The 23,180-nt window shown below is 41.8% G+C and overlaps 1 protein-coding gene across 1 annotated transcript; it reads left to right on the forward strand.

The window, feature by feature from the left end:
* Positions 1-499: 499 nt before the first annotated feature.
* On the forward strand, positions 500-22,276 carry UBQLN1 (ubiquilin 1). The gene is made up of 11 exons (XM_080972755.1): positions 500-942; positions 6,864-7,015; positions 12,104-12,213; positions 14,553-14,815; positions 15,921-16,079; positions 17,488-17,728; positions 17,999-18,141; positions 19,596-19,679; positions 19,930-20,045; positions 20,321-20,519; positions 21,139-22,276. The coding sequence occupies exons 1-11, from the start codon at positions 784-786 to the stop codon at positions 21,292-21,294; spliced, it is 1,782 nt and encodes a 593-aa protein (XP_080828881.1). The 5' UTR covers positions 500-783; the 3' UTR covers positions 21,295-22,276.
* The last annotated feature ends 904 nt before the right edge of the window (positions 22,277-23,180 follow it).

Below are 23,180 nucleotides of genomic sequence, written 5' to 3' on the forward strand. Positions count from 1 at the left end.
TGTGCCCCCAGACAGCTGCTGTCTGGCTGGAGCGCCCTTTGAACTATGACAAAGCCTCTTGCTTGTCCTCAGAGGTGCCCAGAGAGGGACGTGTTTCTGCATAAACCCCCCTTACGTTGCTCCGTCCAGTTGGGAGTGCATCCCAGCACCAGTTCCTCCCTATAAAAGGTGGGAGGCCGGTATGTGCTGAGGCTGCAAAAAGGCAAATGGCTGTACGAGGCTCCACGTGCAGCGTAAAAAGCAGCGCCGCCGTCACGTGAGCAGCAGAGAGACCGTGTTCGCGCATGCGCGAGCACCTCCTTACGGTGTCGTAGCAAGCGCTCGCCTAACAATGCCAGCCTGGGGCCTTCCGTGACAGCTGCGCTTGCGCAGTTGGGCTTCCGATGTGCGCAGGCGCACCGTGCTCCTCTTCTCTTCTCTCTCTCTCTCTCCCCTCCCCCCCTCACCATTTCTTTTTTTACACATGCGCAACACGCTCCCGAGTCCCAGCTCCTCAGTTGCCGGCCAAGTCGGTTCCTCTTTTCTAGTAACTTCCCCGATTCCTGACGTCATCAGCAGGCGCCGCGGCTGAGCCGGGCTGTTTCCGTTGAACTCTCCGAGAGTGCGAGAGCTGTGGCGGCGGCGTCGCGGAGCGAGAGAGAGAGAGGAGGCCGCGAAGCGTGAGGCGAGGAGAGGGGAGGGTCTGCCTTTCCCAGCGTCCCCCGCGCGGCTGGGCTAACGAGTCCCGGAGGCCCCTCGGCCGCCCGTCCTCCCTCTCCCCTCCCCCCCCTCCGCGCGCGCGCCATGTCTGAGAGCGGCGAGAGCCCTCCTGGGCCGCAGAGCCCCGACGAGACCCCCGGCCCGGCCGCCTCGGCCTCCGAGCCGCGGATCATCAAAGTCACCGTCAAAACCCCCAAGGAGAAGGAGGAGTTCGCCGTCCCAGAGACCAGCAGCATCCGGCAGGTGAGGCCGGGGACGGGGGGAGGGGCGTGGCCGGTACCACCGCGCGAGTGGGCGGGGGGGGAATGTGTGTGTGTGTGAGGGGGGAACCGGCGTCTCTCTTATTTCCACGCCCGCCCCGGGAGAGGCGAAGACGGAACCCGGCCGGCGCCCCTGCGTCGTAGTCCGTTGGCGGGCGGAGCTCTTGCCTCACCGAAGGCCTCGGAGTGACTCGGCTGCAAAGGGAGCGCGTCTCTCTCGTCGCTCTTCCAGGTGCGTTTCCTCTAACGACGCCGCCGCCGGCGAGAGAGGCGGGGAGATGGCTGGCAGCCCGGTTCTGGACGACGTTCTCCGTTTGCAAGCGAGGCCCGTGCGGTTCGGAGAGGCGGACTCCCGAGCAGGCGCGCGTAGGATTGAACCGGTCGAGGAAGTCGGGGCAGGCTTGGTGGTGGCAGGCGGAGAGAGCCTGGCTGGGGAAGCCCCGGAGATGCGGTGGCTTTGTCTGGGAGGGGAACACAAAGGAGCCAGGCAGATCGGCGAGGCGGGAAGGCGGGCAAGCGACCAGCCGGTTTTAAAGTGTGAAACGGGAACCTCAGGGAAAAATGTGGACTCTACAAACGTAGAAGATTCTCTAGTACTTCGGTGTAACACTGCTATATAGAACACAAAAGTACAAGCTGCGCCTAGGAGGTTAAATGTGGTAGAGGATCTTGTGTCTGTATATGGCTTCTATGCTGTTCCTTACATGACGGTACTTTCTGACAGATTTTAAGTGGTCCTCTGTATCTTTTCATTCCTCGATACTTAAACTAGCACTACAGTATGGTTTTCTGATTGTATACAGTTTTCTATGTATATGTATTACTGAAAAATCAGTGTGTCATTATACTTGAATATGGTAGCTGCCGAGTCATCTGCATGACTACTTCAGTGCTTTGAATTCGTTTCTTCTCAGCCTTTAATGTCTTGGACGAGTCATATTAACTAGGCCTGGTCATTTGGTAACAAAAGGCTACTGTAAAATTTTAAGATTCTAAACATACTAGCTCAAAGACAAACTTCAGAGACTAGAAGATATGTGCTAGCAAGATCTACATTGTGTGGATAAGTATCCAATCCTTTGATCATGCAAATGATGAGACTCCTAATCACATTGTCATTTGAATGTGCTAAAGACATTGTATAGTATGTATCTGAAATCTTAATTTTTTACAGGTGTGAGAAGACTTTCTCAAACTGACACTTGGTAGTAGAGTGGCTACCTTTGTCTAGGGTTCTTCCACCTTGATTACAGTCTAGCTCATAGAGCAAGAATATGCCATTGGGATGACACTAATTTGCTACCAAACAATAATAACAGTTACACCAGTCAGTTCTGGTCATTTCATTCAGTTTATTAAAACACTGCAGTTTTGTTGCTTCTAGGAATAGGCCATTTAATATTTAAAAACAATGCAGGTACCTCTGTTCTCTCTGGAGTTGGAATTTTTAAATTGTAAGTAACTGCAGTATAGGGTCATTTTATGTACTCACTTGGTAGTAAATAAAGTCTTGCAAGTCTTTAAAAAGAGCTTATGGATTTCAGTTTTCTTCCATTGCTATTAACACTGGACTCCTTGTAATAGGTATAAAGTGGTAAACTTTGTTTGACTCCTTGATGTACAAGGAATTTATGAACTCTTGTCCACAAATGACTTGCATTTATAAATTACTTAAGTTTCCCTACTTAAAATATGCAGGATGTATATCTTGGTTATGGCTATTTTAATTAAGCTAAAACTAGTTCTACCTGAAAAACTAAGGCTTGTTATCACAAGTACTTTGTCCAGTTTAATAAACGCTTTACTATTACTTTATTTCTTGCAAGCACTTGCAAGACTTGAATTAATGATACTGGAAGCCAATTTGCATTCAACTTTTCCTCTGAATTCTGGCATATAACCCAGTTTTTGTGTATTCTTGGGAATTGCTTCCTTCAGTATCCCCATTGTAAGTAAGAACATATGAAGGTGCCTTGTAAAAAGTCAGATAATTTGTCCATCTATTTCAATATTGTCAACGCTGCCTAGCAGTGGCTCTCTCTAGGATATCAAACGGGTCTTTTGGAGCCCTACCTTGGCATGCAAGGGATTGAACCTGGAACCTTCTGCATGCAAAGAAGTTGCTCTGTTACTGAGCCAGAATTTTATTGCTGAGCCAGAATCCTTCCAGCCACAATGCACAACTGCTGCAGTTGTTTATGGGATATGAACAGATGAGCAGGGGGAGAACGTGGGGCATCAGCAGGAAAAATAACATAAAATCTAGATCAGAGTACTTACGAAAAACCGTGAGAAAGTTCAGCTTTGGGACACATCTTTGAATAAAATCTTGAGAAATACTTAAGAGCCGTAATCCTGTTATTCCAGGTTTTCAGTTGCTGTACACCTTGGGGTACTGTTCCGGTCTCAGCTATCTTTTAAATTATGGTGGCTACTGCACTAGCACAGGAGTGGAGCCTGAAGTACTTGGATTTAAACAATTTCTGTGTATTCAGGATCCTTAGTTCATGTATAATTGGAGATACATTGATACATTTTGCCTATAATTTCAGCGCCCTTTCATATTGCCACGACTAGCTCGAGAAAGGTTATGTTGATTTATCTAAAAACAGTTCTTAAAAATGTGTCTTACTCAGTTCATGCAGAAAAGGTGACGTCACCAATCAATAGATTAGATAGTTACTTTGATGAAATTTGCTAGTGTATTTTGGAGATGAGCTTGTGTTACGCCTATGAACCAAATCCACCAATATTCAGGGTGCCTGGTTAGCCTGTACAAGGAACAACCATTTTGTACACTACCAAGGCCTGCACAACTGCCAACACGGGCACTGCTTTCTGCCCTGGAAGGGTGCAGAACAGGCTTGTGTCCAACCGCTGACATGCACAAACAGAGAGTTGCCTGTAGTATTGTTAGCTTCCATTCAGAAAACCCAAACTGTAGTCACAATACAGTCATTTCCACAGAAATTGAAGCATTTCTTCTTTGCTTAACCTGTGAAGACAGGTGTAAGTTACTGGAAAATTGATGGTCCTGAGATCTGTCTGTGGTTGCAAAATCACAAGCCCATAGGAATCCACAAATAAAGCATGGTGTAATTGGCCACAATGTAGCATGGTCAGTGTTTTCCTTGCTTCCACAGTATGGTGCAATGCATTGCATGTTGATGGGGGTGGACCTTTTTGCTGTTTGATGTGGTGTAGGTAGGACTCCTAATAAAGCCATATAGTACTCCCCTTCAGCAAAAATCTAATTCATGCTCCTGGACCAATAGAATTGTGTGCTGTGATGATGGCAAGGCTAGGGCCAAAGTTAGATTCCATTTTCTTCAAGAAAATTCTATTTTTTATTGGCGGGAAAAGGACAATCATGATTTCCTGGAGTTGTAACTTTTCACATCCAGCTAAGCAAAATTATAGTAAAGAACAAGTGATTTCAGTCTCCACTGGATGATTCAAAGCTAAAAACTTTGTTTGGACAAAGACTGGTATGCTTGGGTTGCAATAGTAGGTGTCCTTGGCAACATTGGTATAATCCTGATCTACTAATAGTAATCCTAACCACTAGACCTGCTGTCTGAATGTAATATAGGGCAATTGCAACCAGATAAATCATCTGATGCTTTAGAGAGTGATCTAATTAAGCATGTTTGCTTTATTTTATATTTAGCAAATAAAAGCATCTTGTGTTCATTTTTTTTGTCCCAGTACCACTGTACTTTTCCAGGACAGTTTCTACATGTTATTAAATGTTTCTACATTCTTGTTTCATTGTTTGCAGACTCCTTCCAAGAATATTTACATCTATTTATTTTTTAATTTTTTTTATACTGCTGTTTACCTGCAGATCTCAGGGCAGTTCACAACATAGCTTCCCTTCTCAGTGGCTTCATTATGATGATGCCAAATACTAGGTTTTTTCCTAGTTCAACATTGTTATGACTCAGTAACCAGATGAACTACCAAAAAAAAAGAGAGGGGGAAAAGATTTTAGACAAGCATTTTCATCTTCTCCAGCTCAAAAAAAGAAATTATATAATGCTCAGGAATTTTTGCTTTCACTGAAAGTGAAATTAAAATGAATCTCCATTTTACTTTCACTTTCACTAGCAGTCTGAGGCTAAATAAGACTGGTTTGATTTAACCTGCATAGCCAGTGAGGTGAATTCAGTTAATTACTTGATTTATTTAAGGATGATAAAATCTGTCTTTAAATACGTTAAAGGAGATAGGACAGCGGTAAATAAATAAAAACAATAATAAATAGTCGCAAATGTAGAATAATTAAAAACCAGAAAAATACATAATCATTCATAGCGAAGTATTCTAAAATTATACATTTGTTGTTTCAGTGTTCTTTCAAATACAAATCAGTGGCATATATGTATTATTTCACATTAAAGTTTTGAAGCTGTTAGCCTTGCCTAATGTTATCCTTGCATTTGGCATTCATTCATTTTTACTAACGAATTTATGGACCAGTTTCCACACCACACCACTGGGCCTGAAGTTGGGCTGGACAGCCTTGGATGTGCTTGATCCACAGCCCATCTCTTCTTCCAAGATTGGACCTGTTAACTATGCCAACCTGGAAGTAGCATGCATATTGGTTTTGTTAGGCAATGGGGGTTAAAAGGGGGGGGCACACTGGGAAGTATCCCACTAAGTCATACCCAGAGTAGACCCATTGGAATTAATGGACCAAATTTAGTGATGTCCATTGATTTCAATAGGTTGTATCCAGCACAGTTCTGCTGGCACAAGCAGTTTTAGCTGTGCAACTAAACTTCCCTTCCCTGTCCTCTCCCCATGCACTCCCTAAATATGTTCTGGAGAACAACAGCAGCAATTCCTCCAACTGTCTGAAGCAGTTTTGGGGGAGGGAAGTCCATCATGTGCCATATCATATTAAAGCCTATGAAGTTCTAAAGAGATTGATTCTTTTAGTTTTGAAATATCTAAAATCCAGACTGAGCTTTTAAGGTTTTTGTGTAGTCCAGCAAGGCCAAAAATGTCATTTTTTGAAATTTTAAACCCTCATAACTCAAAAACTGGATGAGATAAAAAAGTTAAAAACAGAGACCTGGGGCCTTCTCTTATACTACTTTTAGGAAACTGAAACTGAAAGCAATATAAAATGGTGAGGTAGAAGTCCCTGGATCACTTGACATGGAATGACCCATTGAAAAGCCCCCAGTTACTGTAGAGTTTGCTCAGTCTCTAACCTCGCTGCCAAATCTGAAAGAGAATTAAATGAATAGTGATTTTCTGGAAACCGAATTCTACAGCTGATAACAGACTTGCGGTGATCTACTGTAGTAATCTGTTTCTGTACATTCCCATTGATATGTATAAACCATTTCTTAAGTATTTTGCAGCAATAACTTATAGCTAATGTGGTGTTATCTTTAAATATATATGGAGAGAAAATGTCAGTAAAATTATTCCACACTCAGGGTGAAATCCAGTGTACTTTTAAGGCTATTGCTCCAACAGTACAATAATTTCTGCTTGTACAATTGGAATTTTCTCCACTCCCCCAAACACCCTCCTCCGGTCTTTTCTAAGATTTCCTTCAACCCTGGATTAATGTTGGATGTGTTATCTCCTTAATGTATGTGTGCATACTTCTAATACTACATATCTTATCTTTAAAAGACATCTGAAGGCAGCCCTGTTTAGGGAAATTTTTAATATTTAGTGCTGTACTGTTTTTAACACTTGATTGGGAGCCGCCCAGAGTGGCTGAGGAGACTCAGCCAGATGGGCAGGGTATAAATAAATTATTACTACTACTACTACTACTACTACTACTACTACTACTACTCTGGTACACTGGTAATGCTTAGAAGAAGTGTATTAAATAAATTAATCCTGAGAATGAAATTATGCACTCTTTTCCAGTTCAAGGAAGAAATCTCGAAGCGTTTTAAAGCTCACACTGACCAACTTGTGTTGATATTTGCTGGAAAAATTTTAAAAGATCAAGATACGTTGACCCAGCATGGGATCCATGATGGGCTTACCGTTCACCTTGTCATCAAAACACAAAACAGGTAGGCTGGGGGGTATTGTCTCCTGTTCAGTTATTCGTGGTTGCTTGCATCTGTGACAGTCTTGGTCAAGTTGAATTGATTCAGAATTGTGTTTAATTAAAACCAATAGAACAAAACAAAGCCAGTAAAAGGCTGCAAATGGCAAAGGTATCTTTATGTATCTTGTATCTGTTTGTGCTTCCTGTGTAGTCTGAACTCTTGGCAGTTTGTGTAAAATTTCCGGGTGCATTTGGCTCTTCCTGCAGAAGTCATGCTTTCTCACCACTCATGTCCCATTGTAGAACTGAAGGGGTTGGTCAGTCTCAGTCTCTCTATCTGCCAAGTTGTTTATGTTACTTTTGCTTAAGGAGTGAAAGTGTGATGAAGAATAGGCAGATTCCAGAGAAACTGGGCAAAATACAACAGTTCACAAGCAGACAACATTGGATAAGCCTTCAAAATCCGTCAGCCAGGTGCAAAATGCGCCTATTGGCCACTTGCAACCAAGTGAAGATACCTGGGCACTAGGATGGCACCTGTCATCTTCACCATCTGGAGGTGTATGCCTGGGGATCCTTGGATCTTCACTCTTTCACACACTAGCAACACATCCTGTAGAATTCTATTCGTTATATTTTATCTGCACAATCAGAAACTGAACAGAATTGTTCTTGCCAATAAGTGCAAGAACGTAGTCTTGTTAACTCTAAGTTCTTGCACTTAACTGACAAATTTTAATAAGCTACCATGTCCAGATGGTATCATAATCTGTTTGAGTTCACACGGACAAAACTTGACCTGCAAGTTTCTCCTAAAATTTGCTTCTGTAACACATTACTGGAAAATAGCCATTGAAACACTGATCTTTAGAAGCAGATCAAGGAAGCAACAGTCCAGTTAGTTTTGTATCAGCACTGAGTAAATTGGTGGAAAGAATTATTAATGGTTCATTTTTAGACACACAGAAGAACACGGTTTGCTATGGAAGAATCAGCATGGTTTGTCCAGAGGGAAATCCTCGTTCAGCATGCATTTGGAGCTCTTTGAAAGTGTCAGAAAACATGTAGTTAAGCGTGATCCTGCAGACTTTATTTATTTGGCTTTCTAGAAGATGTGATGATGGCCACTAGCATAGATGGCTTTAAAAGGGATGATGTATAGCTATTGACAGCTGTTAGTAATGATGCCTATATGAAACCTCTGGATTTGCTGGAGAGAGGCAGTGGGAGAGAACTTGCTTTCTTGTCTTTATTGTAGACCTCCTAGAAGCATCTGGTTAGCTATTGTGGGAAAACAGGATGCTAGAGTGACCCTTTGGACTGATCCAGCAGAGTTCTTATGATCACGAATGGCCAGGATTTCAGCAACATTAAGAGCTACTTTCCACATTTCGCCCCAACACGAGCACTTAATATTGTGTTGGAAAGATTGTGTACCTTGGAAGGGATTAAGACTACAGGAGTGCCACTTGTAGTGACATCCTGTTACCATCATCTGCATCATTAGGAGATGTGCTTGTAATAAATAGCACAAAATCACTATATGCATCATTTGTACTTTCCCCCAATACAGTTGGTCATATTTATGTAGGAAAAAATAATTTATAAAGTCTGGTGTCACACAAGTGGAAGCCCACTTGCACAACAATATTTATTCTTCCTTTCTCCAGCCCCACCCACCTTTTCACAGAAATTGAGTCTACTTGCTTGTGGACACAAATGGGCAAGACCCTTTCCTCTTCTCACATGGTGGTGGAGGAGGAGGAGAGGGAAGGGGAACATACAAATCCAAAGCTGGCTGTGGTTCATTCACTATCATTTAAAACATAGCTAGGGTCATCTGAACTAGGCCTTTAAAACCCACACAAGGATTCACCAGTCTCTTGTTGGCATCCATCCGTCTCAAGAGACAGTGGACGAGTCAAACCGTTGGAGAGTTCCAGCACTTGCTTTGGTTCTTAAGACACAAGTTTTTCTCTGTCCTTCCTACCAACACTTAATGGTCACACAACTCAGCCTTGTAATTAAATAACACATACTTCCTTTGATATGTAAAATATTTTGCATTCATTAGGCTGATTGAAAGCCAATTTTATGCAAATGCATCCAATAAGCCTGGTAAATATTTAGAACTGGAGTGTCAGACAAATGCAGTTCTGTGAGTCAGCTCGACTCACAACGAGATATTTGACTATCAGGAAGCATTTGGGTTTGAAAGATTACTGGCCCAAGAGTAGCATCAAGACAGACTGGCTTCTAAATTCATGAATCTAGGGAAGAACTGCAAGCAGCCCAAGCTGTTTCATGTTGGACATGAGTTAGCCGAGAAAAAATGCCTCTGCCATTTCAAAAAGCAGATCTGGGCTTTGAGGAATTTTCATTTTCCACATGGAAAGAATCAGGAGCCTGGGATATATTCCATTCTGTGTTTACTGCCTTTTAAAAGCTTTGCTGTGTCTGTATGAGAAATGAGCCCCAGGAGCAAGAATCCTTCTCGAATATTTTTCTTAGCAGGCTGACTAGACAGCAATCCTTTCCTGCTGTTGCATCATGTCACAGCTATTCCAACAATTGTAATACTAATTAATTAAGCAATGAGCTGCAGCAAACATTGCATGTACTCAGAGTAGACCCATTGAAATTATTAGATAAGGCTAACTTAGGTCTCTTAATTTTATCAGGTCTACTCTGAGTAGGACACAACAAATTAGTCTTATAGCTTGGAAACTTGCCACATAATTTTGCTTGTAAGTTGAATAGTGTTTTGATGCAGTAGCACCACCATTCCCTGCATGTTGAGGAAAGTGGCTAATTGAAGTGCTAGATTTCCTTTGCCAGTGTTGATTTCACAATCATCCTTTAGTTTCTCTAGCTAAATTTGAATGGTTAAGTTATTTTTTCCCTGCTGTCACCAAACCAGATTGTATCAAAAAGAGAAAGCCAGGTAATCCAATAATGAAAAGAGAATATTGGAGCTAGTTAGCATGTAACTTTGAGTTTGGTAACAATGACTTTTCAACTAGCTTGTGAAATAGTGCAGATGATTACGTGAATGCAAATACTATTTGTCTTCCAGCCCTGTACCTCTGATAAACATTACAGAGACCTGGCAAGCAGCCTATTCAGTAGGAGCTGATCTAAGTTTTTAGTGCTCTTGCTTTCATCTTTCTTTTTCTGGCCAGTATATGCTACTTGCATATAAAAGTAGGAGGCCTTTAATACAATAACTACAGACTACAGATGCCTGTTGAACTAATAATAAATAATAATAATAAATTTTATTTATATCCTGCCCTCTCCAGCCGAAGCCGGGCTCAGGGCGGCTAACAACAATAAAATAATACAACATTCTAAAATCATTTCATTATAAAATTAATTCAAATCAAATTGATGGCAACCATTGGGCTAGAGTTCTGTGAAGATTGCCAAAGGAGGGAGTCAGGCTGTGCCCTGGCCAAAGGCCTGGTGGAACAACTGTCTTGCAGGCCCTGCGGAAAGATGTCAAGTCCTGCAGGGCCCTAGTCTCTTGTGACAGAGTGTTCCACCAGATCGGAGCCACAGCCGAAAAAGCCCTGGCTCTAGTTGATATATTCTAACTGATATATTCTCATTTAACCACGGGTTATTAAGAGCTGGTAATGGGTTGGTGCAAAGGTTTACAACCCTTTTTAGTCCATGGCTCCCTTGACCAACTACATTCTTTCTGCAGAACCCCCGTGGGGCTCAGGAGCCCAGTTATGTCACCCCTTGCCTGCAGACCTGGCAGCCTCTCACCCTTTTTTGAACACCCTCCCTTGTGGAGTGTTCCCTCTGCCTCCTCTCTCCTCTTCTTGGGAGTCCTCTGGGCAGCCACTCTTAGCTGCACCCCTCTGCCCCAAAGAAAGGTGCCATCACACACTGCCCCACAGGAGCCTGGGAAGAGGTTGCCCTCCAGCCTTAGTGACCCAGCAAAGACTGGCCAAAAGTGGATGTAAGGCCAGCACCTTACCTTGGGAGGCAGCAGCGGATGCTGCCAGGCCTGCATGGCGGAAAGGCTCTCCTTCAGCACCGGGCACTCAGCTCCCAGGCCTTGCAGACAGTAAGCACAAGAAAGTCCAGCGTGGCCACGCCTGCCTGCCCATCAAGCCTTCCACTTGTCCATCCATTCCCAAAAACAAGGGCTGGCGGAATGGCTGGCTGGGCTCCCTTGCCCACATGCTTGCTTACTCCAAGGCTGCCTCAGCTCCTGGTAACCAGCACCCCCTGGCCAGCCCAGAGGCACCATTCGCCTGCTGAGCTTGAGGCCAGGGCTGCTGCAACAAAAAGCTGTGCAAGACTTTGGGAGGCAGAGACACGAGAAGGCATCAGAGGAGGGAAGGAAGGAAAGGGGGACAGAGGCCAGTGTTGCCCGTGGCACCCCTGACCATCATTTAAGGCACCCTAGGGTGCCATGGCACACTGGTTGAAAACCACTGGGTTGGTGTGTCATGTGCTGTACACCAATAGTCATTAACTTTTTCAGACCAAGGGCTTCTCTTTATCAGCACCAGACTGTATACTCTTACATATTGAAATAAAGCTACTAAGTATATTCCTCTCTGTAGTAGGACCACATGCAAACAATGGAATCTTCTCCGTGCAATGATCAAAAGTAAACTAGCTGTAGTCTCCTTTGCATATGGCTACCTTATCCCCGTTTGTTTTTGCCTTCACTTTCATCTTAAGGAAAAACCCTAACAGCGAACAAAATGTTGGTGGTACTTAACTCGTGTGACTTGTTTTAGGTTGGAATACAACCTACATATTGGTCCTGACCCACTTGCTGAAGACCAGCCTACTACTAGAAGACACTTTACCATATCATTTCCTCATTTGTAGTACACATCTTCTCCCGTGATAGGCAAAAAATAGAGCCCTGTTTTTAATTTTATGTTCAGGAAATAGTATTGAAGTGATCTATTAAAATATGAATGAATAGTTCTGGTTTAATAGTTCGTGTTTAACATAACTGTAAAATGAGAGGATTGAATTGCTAGATATTTGTAAACTGGCCTTTCCAATAATCTTTTTGTTTTGAATCTCCTTTAAATTTCCTCATTTGTTGAAGTGTTCTTGTTCTGTATGTCTTTAGATCACATGACAATTCAGCTCAGCAAACAACTACTGCAGGGAGTACTGCTACCACAACAGCATCCACCAGTAGCTCTACAAATTCAACAAACACCAGCCCTTTTGGTTTGGGTAAGGCTCCATAGTGTTCTACAGCTTCTTGAATAAGAATGCTGCTTTTCCTAATGTAGTTCGGTTGTTTCAATCGTACAAATAACTTTTTCAAACATATTTATCTTGCTGTAGCTATATTTTTCAAGTAAAATTTATATTTGTATGTTTTATAGAAGCTGTTTCTTACTAGTTTTTAGTGAGTAGCCGTGAGACTGAACTGTTCTATATGTCATTTCTCACCTTTAAATAAGGAGCTGTCGAAAAATCTGCTGGGTAGCTTAAGAGAATAAGAAGATGGGTGTTTTCCAATTGAGCTCTAGCTGGATATGATTATACTGCTGGATTACTAGATACATGTGTTCTCTTGAGCGAACAGATATGTGTAGTCCTAGGAATAAATGGTTCTAGGTTCCTGGAGTCTGTAGTGAAATCCAGTGGTATCTACCAAAGGATCAAACACTGCAAGTGGAAGAGAGTCCCTCTCTTAAGGCCGTCCCCAGAAGGTCTTCTGGGGTGTTTGTTTTTCTTTCTTCTTGTTAAAAGTCACAAATAAATATAAACAACAATAAACAGGTTCGGAGTGCACAGGAGATTAGAGAGGAATGAGAAACCCCATTGTACGAGTGGAGGTCTGATTGCACAACATTGGAGGTGTGCATACAAGTGTACATGTTTCAAGCTGTACTTTTCCAGACAGTCAATGGAATGTCCCTAGGCCAGGGGAGAGCTTGCTACTGTGTTCCTGCTTTCCTTCTGAGCACATTCTGCAGGACATACTGTGCGAACAGGACTAGTGAATATCAGGTTTCAATAAAAGGTGTTAGTTTTTTGAGTTGTCAAGACAAGTGTAAAGCACTAATTAATAGTACTGAATGGCCCAGTGTAGCTTTTTCACTGAATAAAGGAAAACAAATGATAAACTCTACATCTTCTCACAAGTAGAAGGAGGATCTAATTAGCAGTTCAAAATATCAGTGGTAAACTGCTTTTAATACAGCTTAGGGTCAGATTAGTTATTACCAAGTTATTCTAGGCATCAATATACCAATGCCCCAAATCTGAGTACTAAAATCAGAGTATGTTTGGAATAAATTGTATAATTTTTGGCCGTTTTGTACAATCCACCTTGATTTACTTCATTGCCAAAGTATGTTCAGTGCTGTGTGAAAGAATTGGTGCTATGAGTTCTTAACATGTAATTAATGTAGGTGGGAGAAAACTTTGGTGCAAATGTTTGGCTTCATTCTATTAGTTTGAGATGTTCTGTTTGATAACGGATAGAGTGTATTGAATGTCCAAGAAAAGATAGAAGTTAAAACAGGAATTTTGTGGAGGGAGAGAGAGCTCCACTAGAAGTTTTTTCAATATTTAACCCTTCAAGAGATACATTCTGAATCAAAAGGATTGGAGCTTGCTTTTTAAAACTAACAGAATATGCCTTTTTATATATTTGAATATTGAGAGAAGATTAAGAACAGCAACTCCTTTTCTTCATGTAAAACTGAACAAACAAGTGTGTTGTATTGAATATTGTAACCCTAGATAAAATGTGGGTAAAAGCAAATTGCTGTCCCAATAAAATTAGGGAGGGGAAGAGAATCCTTATTTATTTTTATTACATTTCTATCCTTGTTTCCTTTTGTGAAACTCAAGGCATACATGGCGTTTCCATGCAGTCACTGACCAAGACCTAGGCTAGCTTCAGCAAAATTGCTGCATCATGGGTATACAGACCAGGCTGCAGGGGACCTATGCAAAACTTCCGCTCTCCAGAATTAGTTCTGATAAAAAAAACTTCTGGTAGATAACATTTATAGGGTGTTATTGAAATATTCAGATACTTAGAATGCAGTCAGTTTTATCAGTGTCCTAGTCCTTATTTTCAGTAGACTTATTACTGTATTTTTTGCTCTATAAGACTCACTTTTTCCCTCCTAAAAAGTAAGGGGAAATGTGTGTGCGTCTTATGGAGCAAATGCAGGCTGCGCAGCTATCCCAGAAGCCAGAACAGCAAGAGGGATTGCTGCTTTCGCTGCGCAACGATCCCTCTTGCTGTTCTGGCTTCTGAGATTCAGAATATTTTTTTTCTTGTTTTCCTCCTCCAAAAACTAGGTGCGTCTTGTGGTCTGGTGCGTCTTATAGAGCGAAAAATACAGTAGTTAGCCAATACTTCATAATACAAGTTTTCAATCAGTTGAATATGAAAACTAACACGGGGATAGAGTATTTTGGGGGTGTTGCTGCTAGAAAATGGTTTCTGTTGTTTTATGATACGAGAAACATTTGCACAAATAGAAACTGATCTAAGAACATGTTTAGAAAGTGAATTTTCTTCTTTCTCTCCCCCCACCCCCAAGGTGGTCTTGGAGGACTTGCAAGCCTGAGTAGCCTAGGCCTGAACACATCAAACTTCTCAGAATTACAGAGTCAAATGCAACGACAGCTCATGTCCAATCCAGAGATGATGGTTCAGATTATGGAGAATCCCTTTGTTCAGAGCATGCTTTCAAATCCAGACCTAATGCGACAGTTAATTATGGCTAATCCTCAGATGCAGCAGTTGATACAGCGAAATCCAGAGATCAGCCATATGCTTAATAATCCAGATATAATGAGACAGGTATGTGAATAGTTGATCTATAAAGAAGGTGTTTGCAGTTTGTATACTGATTCATCTCTACACACTACAAATTCTGTGACATGTTAAACTGCTGAAACATTTGCTAAGAGTGTTTTTCTTGTTTTTGCTACTTTCCCAAATTAAAAACTTACTTTCAATTGACTTTTCAAACCATTTAGCCCAGTAATGTCAACTATGGCTGGCTGTGACTCTCCCAAGTTCTTAGGCAGAGGCATTTTCCAGGTCTGCGTGCCTGAGATCCTTTAATTGGATTTGCCACAGATTGAACCTGGAAACTCATGTGCTCTGCCATTGAACTAAACAGGTTAAGGCCCAGCACCATTCATCCTGACCATGTTGGATGATCATCCATGAATTCCTAAACAATATTGCCATGAATGTGCACTCCTCCATCTCCCCTGCTAATATTCTTAACTTCTTTATCGACTTTAAGAGAGAGTTGTCCACTTAGACATAGTGGAGTACCCTGGCTTAATGCAAGGTAGTGTCTGCTCTGCTAGTATGTGGCAAAAAGAAGGAATGTAAAGTGCCAAACTTGAGGTAGCGCCTGTTATATTTTAACTACACTGTATACCTAGCGGTTCGAAAGCATGTCAAAGTGCAAGTAGATAAATAGGTACCGCTCCGGCGGGAAGGTAAATGGCGTTTCCATGTGCTGCTCTGGTTCGCCAGAAGCGGCTTAGTCATGCTGGCCACATGACCCGAAAGCTGTACGCCGGCTCCCTCGGCCAGTAAAGCAAGATGAGCACCGCAACCCCAGAGTCCGCGACTGGACCTGATGGTCAGGGGTCCCTTTACCTTTACTTTTACCTTTACCTTTATATTCAGCAATCGGAAGAGCCACACAGCCAATTCCATGCATCCAGGGGAGCTTTGGACTTAGTTTTGCTCAAATACTTTTGAAACTGACTAATTAAAAAAAGAAAAGAAAAGCTTAATACCAGCTGGGTTGTAAACATTTCTTTAAAAATATGTCCACTCTACATTTGCAAGCCTCTGAGCACCCCTAAAGTAGCTCATTGGACCCCAGTCTTAGACCTTTAAGAATAGTTGTATTTCTAATGTGAACTATTTTATTTCCCAGACTTTAGAACTTGCTAGAAACCCTGCAATGATGCAAGAAATGATGAGAAACCAGGACCGTGCCTTGAGCAACCTTGAAAGTATACCTGGTGGTTATAATGCTTTGCGACGCATGTATACAGATATTCAGGAGCCAATGCTCAATGCAGCACAAGAGCAGGTGAGGAGGACTGGTGGTGAGGGCCCAAGCTGAGTTAAAGTGTTTTACCTCAGGTACAAATAAGGATTTGTCCCTGCTTGGATTCTTTTTTCTTTAACCTTTGTTTCATTCAGAGCTGCTGCCAAAAACAGCAACCACGTGTTGAGTGCTCTTCCCACTTCCTGTAATATTTCAGTACATTTGACCTTTGCCATTTCCCTGCCAGCCACAGTCAGTGATGTGGACTGGGGATGGAAGAGCATAAGACATGGTTTATTTATCTGTTAAATTTATACCCCAGCCTTCCTCTCAAAGGAGTCCTGGGTGACCAACGTATGATAAAACAATAGAGTTAAAAATAAAATCAAGCAGCTTCATGACACAGCTAACAGTGTCTAAATGTTATATATGATGGGGGAGAATGATCACAAGGCTGCTGTTTTTCAGCTACAGCCCAATAGTCCTGGTCTAAGGTGAAGAAATGGTTCAGCTTTAAATCTGTCATTTTATTTCCTTGGTGCTTCAACAGCTTTGGAGTATAACATTCTGCTTAAAAAAAATGATGGTGGTTCACTTAAGTTACATCAGATCATGGGTCAGACTAAAAGTCTGTCTAGTCCAGCCTTGTGTTCTCACTGTGGTCAAGCAGGTATTCGTAGGAAGCTTGCAAGCAGGGCATGAGTGCAGCAGCACTCTCCCACGTGTGTTCTCCAGTAACTGGCACTCACAGGCCGACTCCCTCTGACAGTGGGGGTGGCTAGTAATGATAGCCTTATTTTCCATATACTTGTCTAATCTCCTCTTAAAGCCATCCAAGCTGATGGTCATTACTATATCTTGTGAGACTGAATTCTATAGCTTAACTCTGCGCTGTGAATCTCTGGATGGCCAGAATCTTTCAACTTTCAGCTTCGTTGGATGGCCTTCATTGGAAGTACTCGAAAATGACTAAAAACGTTGCTGAATGTTTTGCCTTCAGATACATGCCCTGCTCCTCAGTTGCTTGTTCATATGGTGTAAGGTGCTCCATCTGGACAACATCTGGGGACTACAGGTTTCCCATCTGTAACTTAAACTGCACCAGGCAAGGAAGTGTCCCAAATTAGTTTTGAAAGGTAGCTCATAGTAGGACTCTAAAACAAGAAGAAAACTCATTACAGGCCTTATTGGCTGCTTATGGTGTGCTGTAGGAACTATAAAATAATGGGACCGCTAATCTTGACCATGGCCACTACAAAATCTTGCACTGTGGTCTTGAGCAAGCTGTTGGCAACTCTTCCAAGGACCACAGTTCTTTAACAAGCAGCAAAGCAGTGCAGTCATGGTCGTGCACCTAAGTGTGTATTCAGGGACTGCTCCAAAGCAAGTTCTGTTGAATAAGAATGCCTCTCCTTAATCCTGTTTATCCATAAGCACTTTTCTTTTGTAGTTTGGGGGCAACCCATTTGCTTCATTAGTAAGCAATTCATCAGGTGGAGACAGCCAGCCATCTCGCACAGAAAACCGAGACCCATTGCCAAATCCTTGGGCTCCTCCGTCCACCACACAGAGCTCCCCAAACAATAGCAGCAACAGCGGAGACAGTGGGGGAGGCAGCAGTGTTGGAAGCAGCAGCACTGGAAACACAGGGCAAAGCTCAACAATGCCGAATTTGGGACCAGGTCTAGGAGGTATGTTCACTACGCAGCGGTTATATCAGCTTCCTTGCAAAATAGTAGCCCCCAAGGGCATGGCTGTTAGCTCTTTTCTCAATTCGGTTTGGACTTCAGCTTCAATTATGAGTTAAATGTAACTTTTCAAGGAGTAATGGCTACTGTCCACTACAAAGCAGCCACAATTTGTTGGCTTTTCTTTTTGCCGTTGACTTGTGTTTCACTTTGTTAACTCACAACTGGTACCGCATCCCTGAATTGCTGAAAGTTGTCTCCTCCTCTTTAAAGCTGGCATGTTCAACACACCCGGAATGCAGAGCTTGTTGCAGCAAATAACAGAAAACCCACAGTTGATGCAGAACATGTTGTCTGCCCCCTACATGAGAAGCATGATGCAGTCACTGAGCCAGAATCCTGATCTTGCGGCCCAGGTAAGTCCTGAAGTGCATAAAGATTTGGAATGCAGTGTTGTTGCTGGTATGGTATCCTATCCTGGACATCTACAAATATATTTTTCCAAGTCTCTCATTTTATCCAAATTGTCATTCTGGAAGGGCTGTAGCTCAGAGTTAGAGAGTATGGTTCAATCTCTCTGACATCTCCAGGTAAGGATAGGAATGTCCCCTTCTGAAGCCTTGAAAAGTGGCTGCCAGTGATCTGAGCCAGGTTGAGCAATGGTCTGATTTGGTATAAGGCGCTTCCTGTGTTCCAACATACTGATGGGATGTTACTGAATTGTAACTGGAGGCTGTAGCTGGAGGCTGTTCCAAAGCTTTTTGTGCTCCTTGGATAAATTGATGTAGACTAGCTTTGTAAACAGGATAAACTTGTACATAGCCAGATCACCACCAGCAACAAAAACTTCAGCTACACTCGCTCCCAGATTGTAGACATGATCCATGTGGATCCCACTGGTCAGTCCGTCCTGTTTTAAACCCTATAACATCAACACAGTTGTGCAGATTCTCTGACTATCCTGTGGCTGACAACTTCTGTTTCATTGCTCCTGACTTCTGGCTGCTCTTGGGACTGCTACTACTAATTGCCTTTTCTAGCAGGTCTAGTCAACTGGGTTTTTGTTTTTAATCTATCCTGCTTTTCAAGATAACTCCTTACAAAGTAGCTTACAAAACTCAAAAGCAGTATCGCATCTTGCGCTGCTTGGGGGCCTTTTCTCCTGCACTTCAGACTGCATCCTGTAGCTCATTTTTGGTGGTTAGATGTTTGTCTTTCTGAGGAGCCAGCAAAATGTGCTGAAGGATCAGGTTGGAGGGAACAAAAGCTGAACCTTGCTGGTACATAACCCTCACCCCACCCTCTGCACCCCTGGCTCCCTTTTTGTTGTTCTTTTTCTTTGGCTATGCTTAATTTTGTAAAATGCTGTCAGACACCCATCATTTTGAAGAGTATGTATGGGAAAGCCTTTATCAGAAACCAGCTTTTCAATACCAGGCATGTGTGAAGCACTGGTATCAGAATGCTTCTGAGTATATGCCCATATGTCTCACCATTGAATAAATGCAGCTAGTGGCGCACAGAGCAGAGTGGTAGGGAGAGGAAAACAGATTGCTGGCTTGGTTTAGGGGCAGTTAGGGGGAGCGGAAAAGGAAAACTGAGATGGCTAGCAGGCTTGGGGATACTATGGAGGAGAGAGAAGTGTGGCTGCTTGCTGCAGTTAATTGATGGAAGGGAAGGTTTTTAAGTTGACTGAGGCATGTTGTCAATATGAGAAGGGTGTGTGTGGCTGCTTGGGGAATTTGAGGGGTGGGCTGGATGGAGGAATGAGAATAAGCAAGCTTTGATCCTACCTGTAAGGCTGCCAATTTCTGGTGGAGTTTTTTATTCTGCAGCTTTTTACAGATAAAATACTCACTTATCCCTACAGATGATGCTGAATAACCCTTTGTTTGCTGGGAATCCTCAGCTTCAAGAGCAAATGAGACAACAAATTCCAACTTTCCTTCAACAGGTAAGCAACCTATTAGGTTCTTATCACAATTCTTTCCTTAAAATGATTCCATTCTTAATCCTAAATGGTTACAAAGGTTGCAAACCACTTTGTGGTTGCAAAGGTGTAGAACCATCATGCAACCACCCAAAGCATTTTACTGGTCTCCAGGGGTTCATGCATTTGCACATATTTCTATAACCAATTGTTACCAAATGATCATTTTGACATGTCTGCACATGTATGACGCATCACTTGTTTCTCTTAATAGATGCAGAACCCAGATACGTTATCTGCAATGTCAAATCCTAGAGCTATGCAAGCTTTGCTACAGATTCAGCAAGGTTTGCAGACTCTAGCAACAGAAGCACCAGGACTTATACCTGGGTAAGAGTTGGCAAGATTTTTTATTTTCATAGTCTGACTATAAGTTTGCACCCATAACATTGATGTACTAAGCTGCTTGCAATTTAAGAGTTTGGCTTCTGAATTGGTAACTAATTTTTAGTAAGGAATAATTTGAGATTCTGATTTCATGAAGAATTTGATACTTGGGTGTTCCTTATTTGTGTTACAAATAAAATTCTTGTTTGTGGTAAACTGAGGTACGATTCTTACCTCTCGGGTATAAACAACTTGAATGTGTCCTCTATTTTGTGCAGATTTAACGCTGGAATAGCTGGATTAGGAAACTCTGGCTTAGGAAGTGCTGGACTAGGGAGCACTGGCCTTCCTACTGCAACAGCCGTGCCCACTTCCGTCCCAAATGAAATGACAAGTCCAGCGTCAGGAACTGGTGAAACTGGACACCAGCAGTTTGTTCAGCAGATGTTGCAGGCTCTTGCTGGAGCCAACGCTCAGGTAGCAGTGTTATGTTTTTATTTCTCTCCTATTGTATCACTAAAATAAGCAATCAGCATATACAGCTTTCAAGTCTATTCACCGAGAAAGCTGCAAGTTTTGTTGATGAAACAATACCTTTTGTTTTCTAAACCACTGTCCTATGTAAAGGGCCCTTTGCTCAAGATTCTGCTTAATCTTTGGGTTCTACAAGTATCTTAGGACCCTGACTACCTCCCTGAAAGATGTGTCCTCATTTCCCATGAGATGGCTGGACTTCTTGCTGATGAAGTCCAAGTAGCATTGTATTCCTTGAGTTAAATATATAGGCATATCTGAAGTTTGGTCCCTAAAACCTCAGCTTCAGGAACTAATTGAAATACTTGATAGCCCCAGTGAAAATATCAGTGTCAATGTCCTCAGAATAGGGGGGAACCTTTGAATCCTTATAACTTTGAACCTGTCCATCCTTCAGCAACTGCTCCAACATTTTTCATTTCTGCCTGTTTAGAAAAATAGTTATTTGCAAAAAGACTGGCTTAATTTATTTTTTTCTAACTTTGGCTCCTTCTTTAGTTTTGCATGTTGGGTAGACATGTTTGTACAGAAATAACACCAATTTATCTTTTTATCTTTTTAGCAATTACAAAATCCAGAAATCAGATTTCAGCAGCAACTGGAGCAGCTCAGTGCAATGGGCTTTTTGAACCGTGAAGCAAACCTACAAGCTCTAATAGCAACAGGAGGTGATATCAATGCAGCCATTGAAAGGCTACTGGGTTCCCAACCATCATAGCAACATTTCTGAAACTTGAAAAATGTAATTTATTTTTGATAACAGCTCTTAAATCTTTAAAATACCAGCTTTATTTCATTCTGACTCTTGGGAATTGTCTTGTTCTAACTAAACCCAGTCTGATGCATTAAGGTGGAGTGCAGTAGTTTTCTTCGAACAGTGGGAATCAATGCTTTTCACTTGGTTGTTGCATGCATCAAACACTTCTTCATTCTGCATTTATTGTGATTTTTTTAAAAATGGAAATTGCTTATACAGTTGGGTGACCAGGTTTTATCTGACCTTCAACTGTCAAATTTAGTTGCTTCTTAAACATTAGCCTTTGATAGTAATTTATGTAGAATACAAATTAAAGAGGAAACTAATTGAAGCTATGATTTGTGGGTACATATTGCTTATTGTGACTTGGCATGTCTCTCTTGCTAGGAAAATGCTGTAAGATTTATACCACTTGATTTAGCTACTTTCTTGCTCTTTTGTCTCTATAAAAAAAATGTATAACACGGAAACAATATTTTTCCAAGCAAATCTTCATCTCAAAGCCAGAATAAGTGAAAGACATGAGACACCGCCAATGGAGTAGAATCTTACAGCATCTTTAGCAAGTATCTCTTAGCAGAAGTGCTTTGGCAAATTCTTTTAAAATACTAGGATTGCTGACCTGATCTTTACAACTGTACAGAAACCTGCATTGTAACATTGTCTCAAATATTCACAAGGATTGATTGTAAATTACCTTCGTCTTTGTGCAGATTGAAGGGGCACAGCCTTTTGCTCTGAAACTGCTTTTGCCTAAAGCTTTTTGGCTTCCCCCTTGAGATTCTAACTTGCATTATGATTTGTAATTGGACGCATACTTTCACTGACACTGTCATGTGATATTCTAATTACTTTTAACCACCATGTAAAAATACTGTATATCTTTTGGGTTTTTATTGGTAGTTATTTCTCTTGTGCACAGGTAATAAATGAATTAAACTTCTTTGTGAGCAATTATTTGCAGTCATTTTATCCCTAGCGGCAGAAATTCAAGTCACCATATTAAAGGCTGGGACCATCTTTGTTCATCTTTCCCTTAACAGTAACTTGCATTTGGAGTTCTTTTCAATACGCTATGATGAAGATTATTGTCATAAAGCAGGCCTCCCTCACTGGTGTGAGCTCCTAACATTCTGCCAAACATTTTTTAAAACTGTTACTAAGGGCTCCATGTAGGCATTTCTGATGTTCTATACCAGCAGATGTGTTCCTGAATCCTTTTCTTTGGAGACCCCTAAACCACAGGAAAGATGGTTTTTACTGGAACTCTTCTTGTAAGAATGATAAACATCATGAAGTGGCTCACTTAAGATGAAAAAATAATGTAAAAAATGTAAATTACTCATTTTAACCTACATCCCTGCATGTAGGTTCATTTAATAGAAAAATGTGGAGTTGCATTTTAGGGTGTGCCTGTTATTATACCACAAGGGGGCACTCTTTATTTGAATTTTAGTGAGACTTGAGTAGTCAAAACATGAAGCAATTGTTATAATAGTAGCTGGGACGAGTTAAATGTTCAGATTTCTCATTAATAAAAAATCTACCTTTGCTTCCATGAGGCAGGCTCAAGTGACGCAAATGTTGTATCACCTCTAGGGTTTTTTATCCCTTCCCAATTTTACTTTGGTGACATAATGGCTCTACAAATGTGAGAATCTCTATTGCTAGAAGTATTGAGGTCATGTATTTCAATTTGTTTTAACTTGTTTTATGTGTGTTTCAAACAACTGTATGCAGCTGGCTAAAAACATTTATTACATAACTGGTTAGATTTTCACACTGGGTGGTATCCATTGCTAGTCACTCAAGTAGACCCGCTGGAATCAAGTAAGTTAAACCAATTG

Source organism: Podarcis pityusensis (assembly GCF_964106645.2).
Source record: "Podarcis pityusensis genome assembly, chromosome: 11".
Taxonomy (NCBI): Eukaryota; Metazoa; Chordata; class Lepidosauria; order Squamata; family Lacertidae; genus Podarcis; species Podarcis pityusensis.

What these genes read in the sequence shown, in the direction of transcription:
- UBQLN1 (XM_080972755.1), top strand. Translation starts at nt 784, where the DNA reads ATGTCTGAGAGCGGCGAGAGCCCTCCTGGGCCGCAGAGCCCCGACGAG. An exon ending in GTCATCAAAACACAAAACAG is followed by an intron (nt 7,016 to 12,103) that starts GTAGGCTGGGGG and finishes GTATGTCTTTAG; the next exon opens with ATCACATGACAATTCAGCTC. An exon ending in TTTGGGACCAGGTCTAGGAG is followed by an intron (nt 17,729 to 17,998) that starts GTATGTTCACTA and finishes TCCTCTTTAAAG; the next exon opens with CTGGCATGTTCAACACACCC.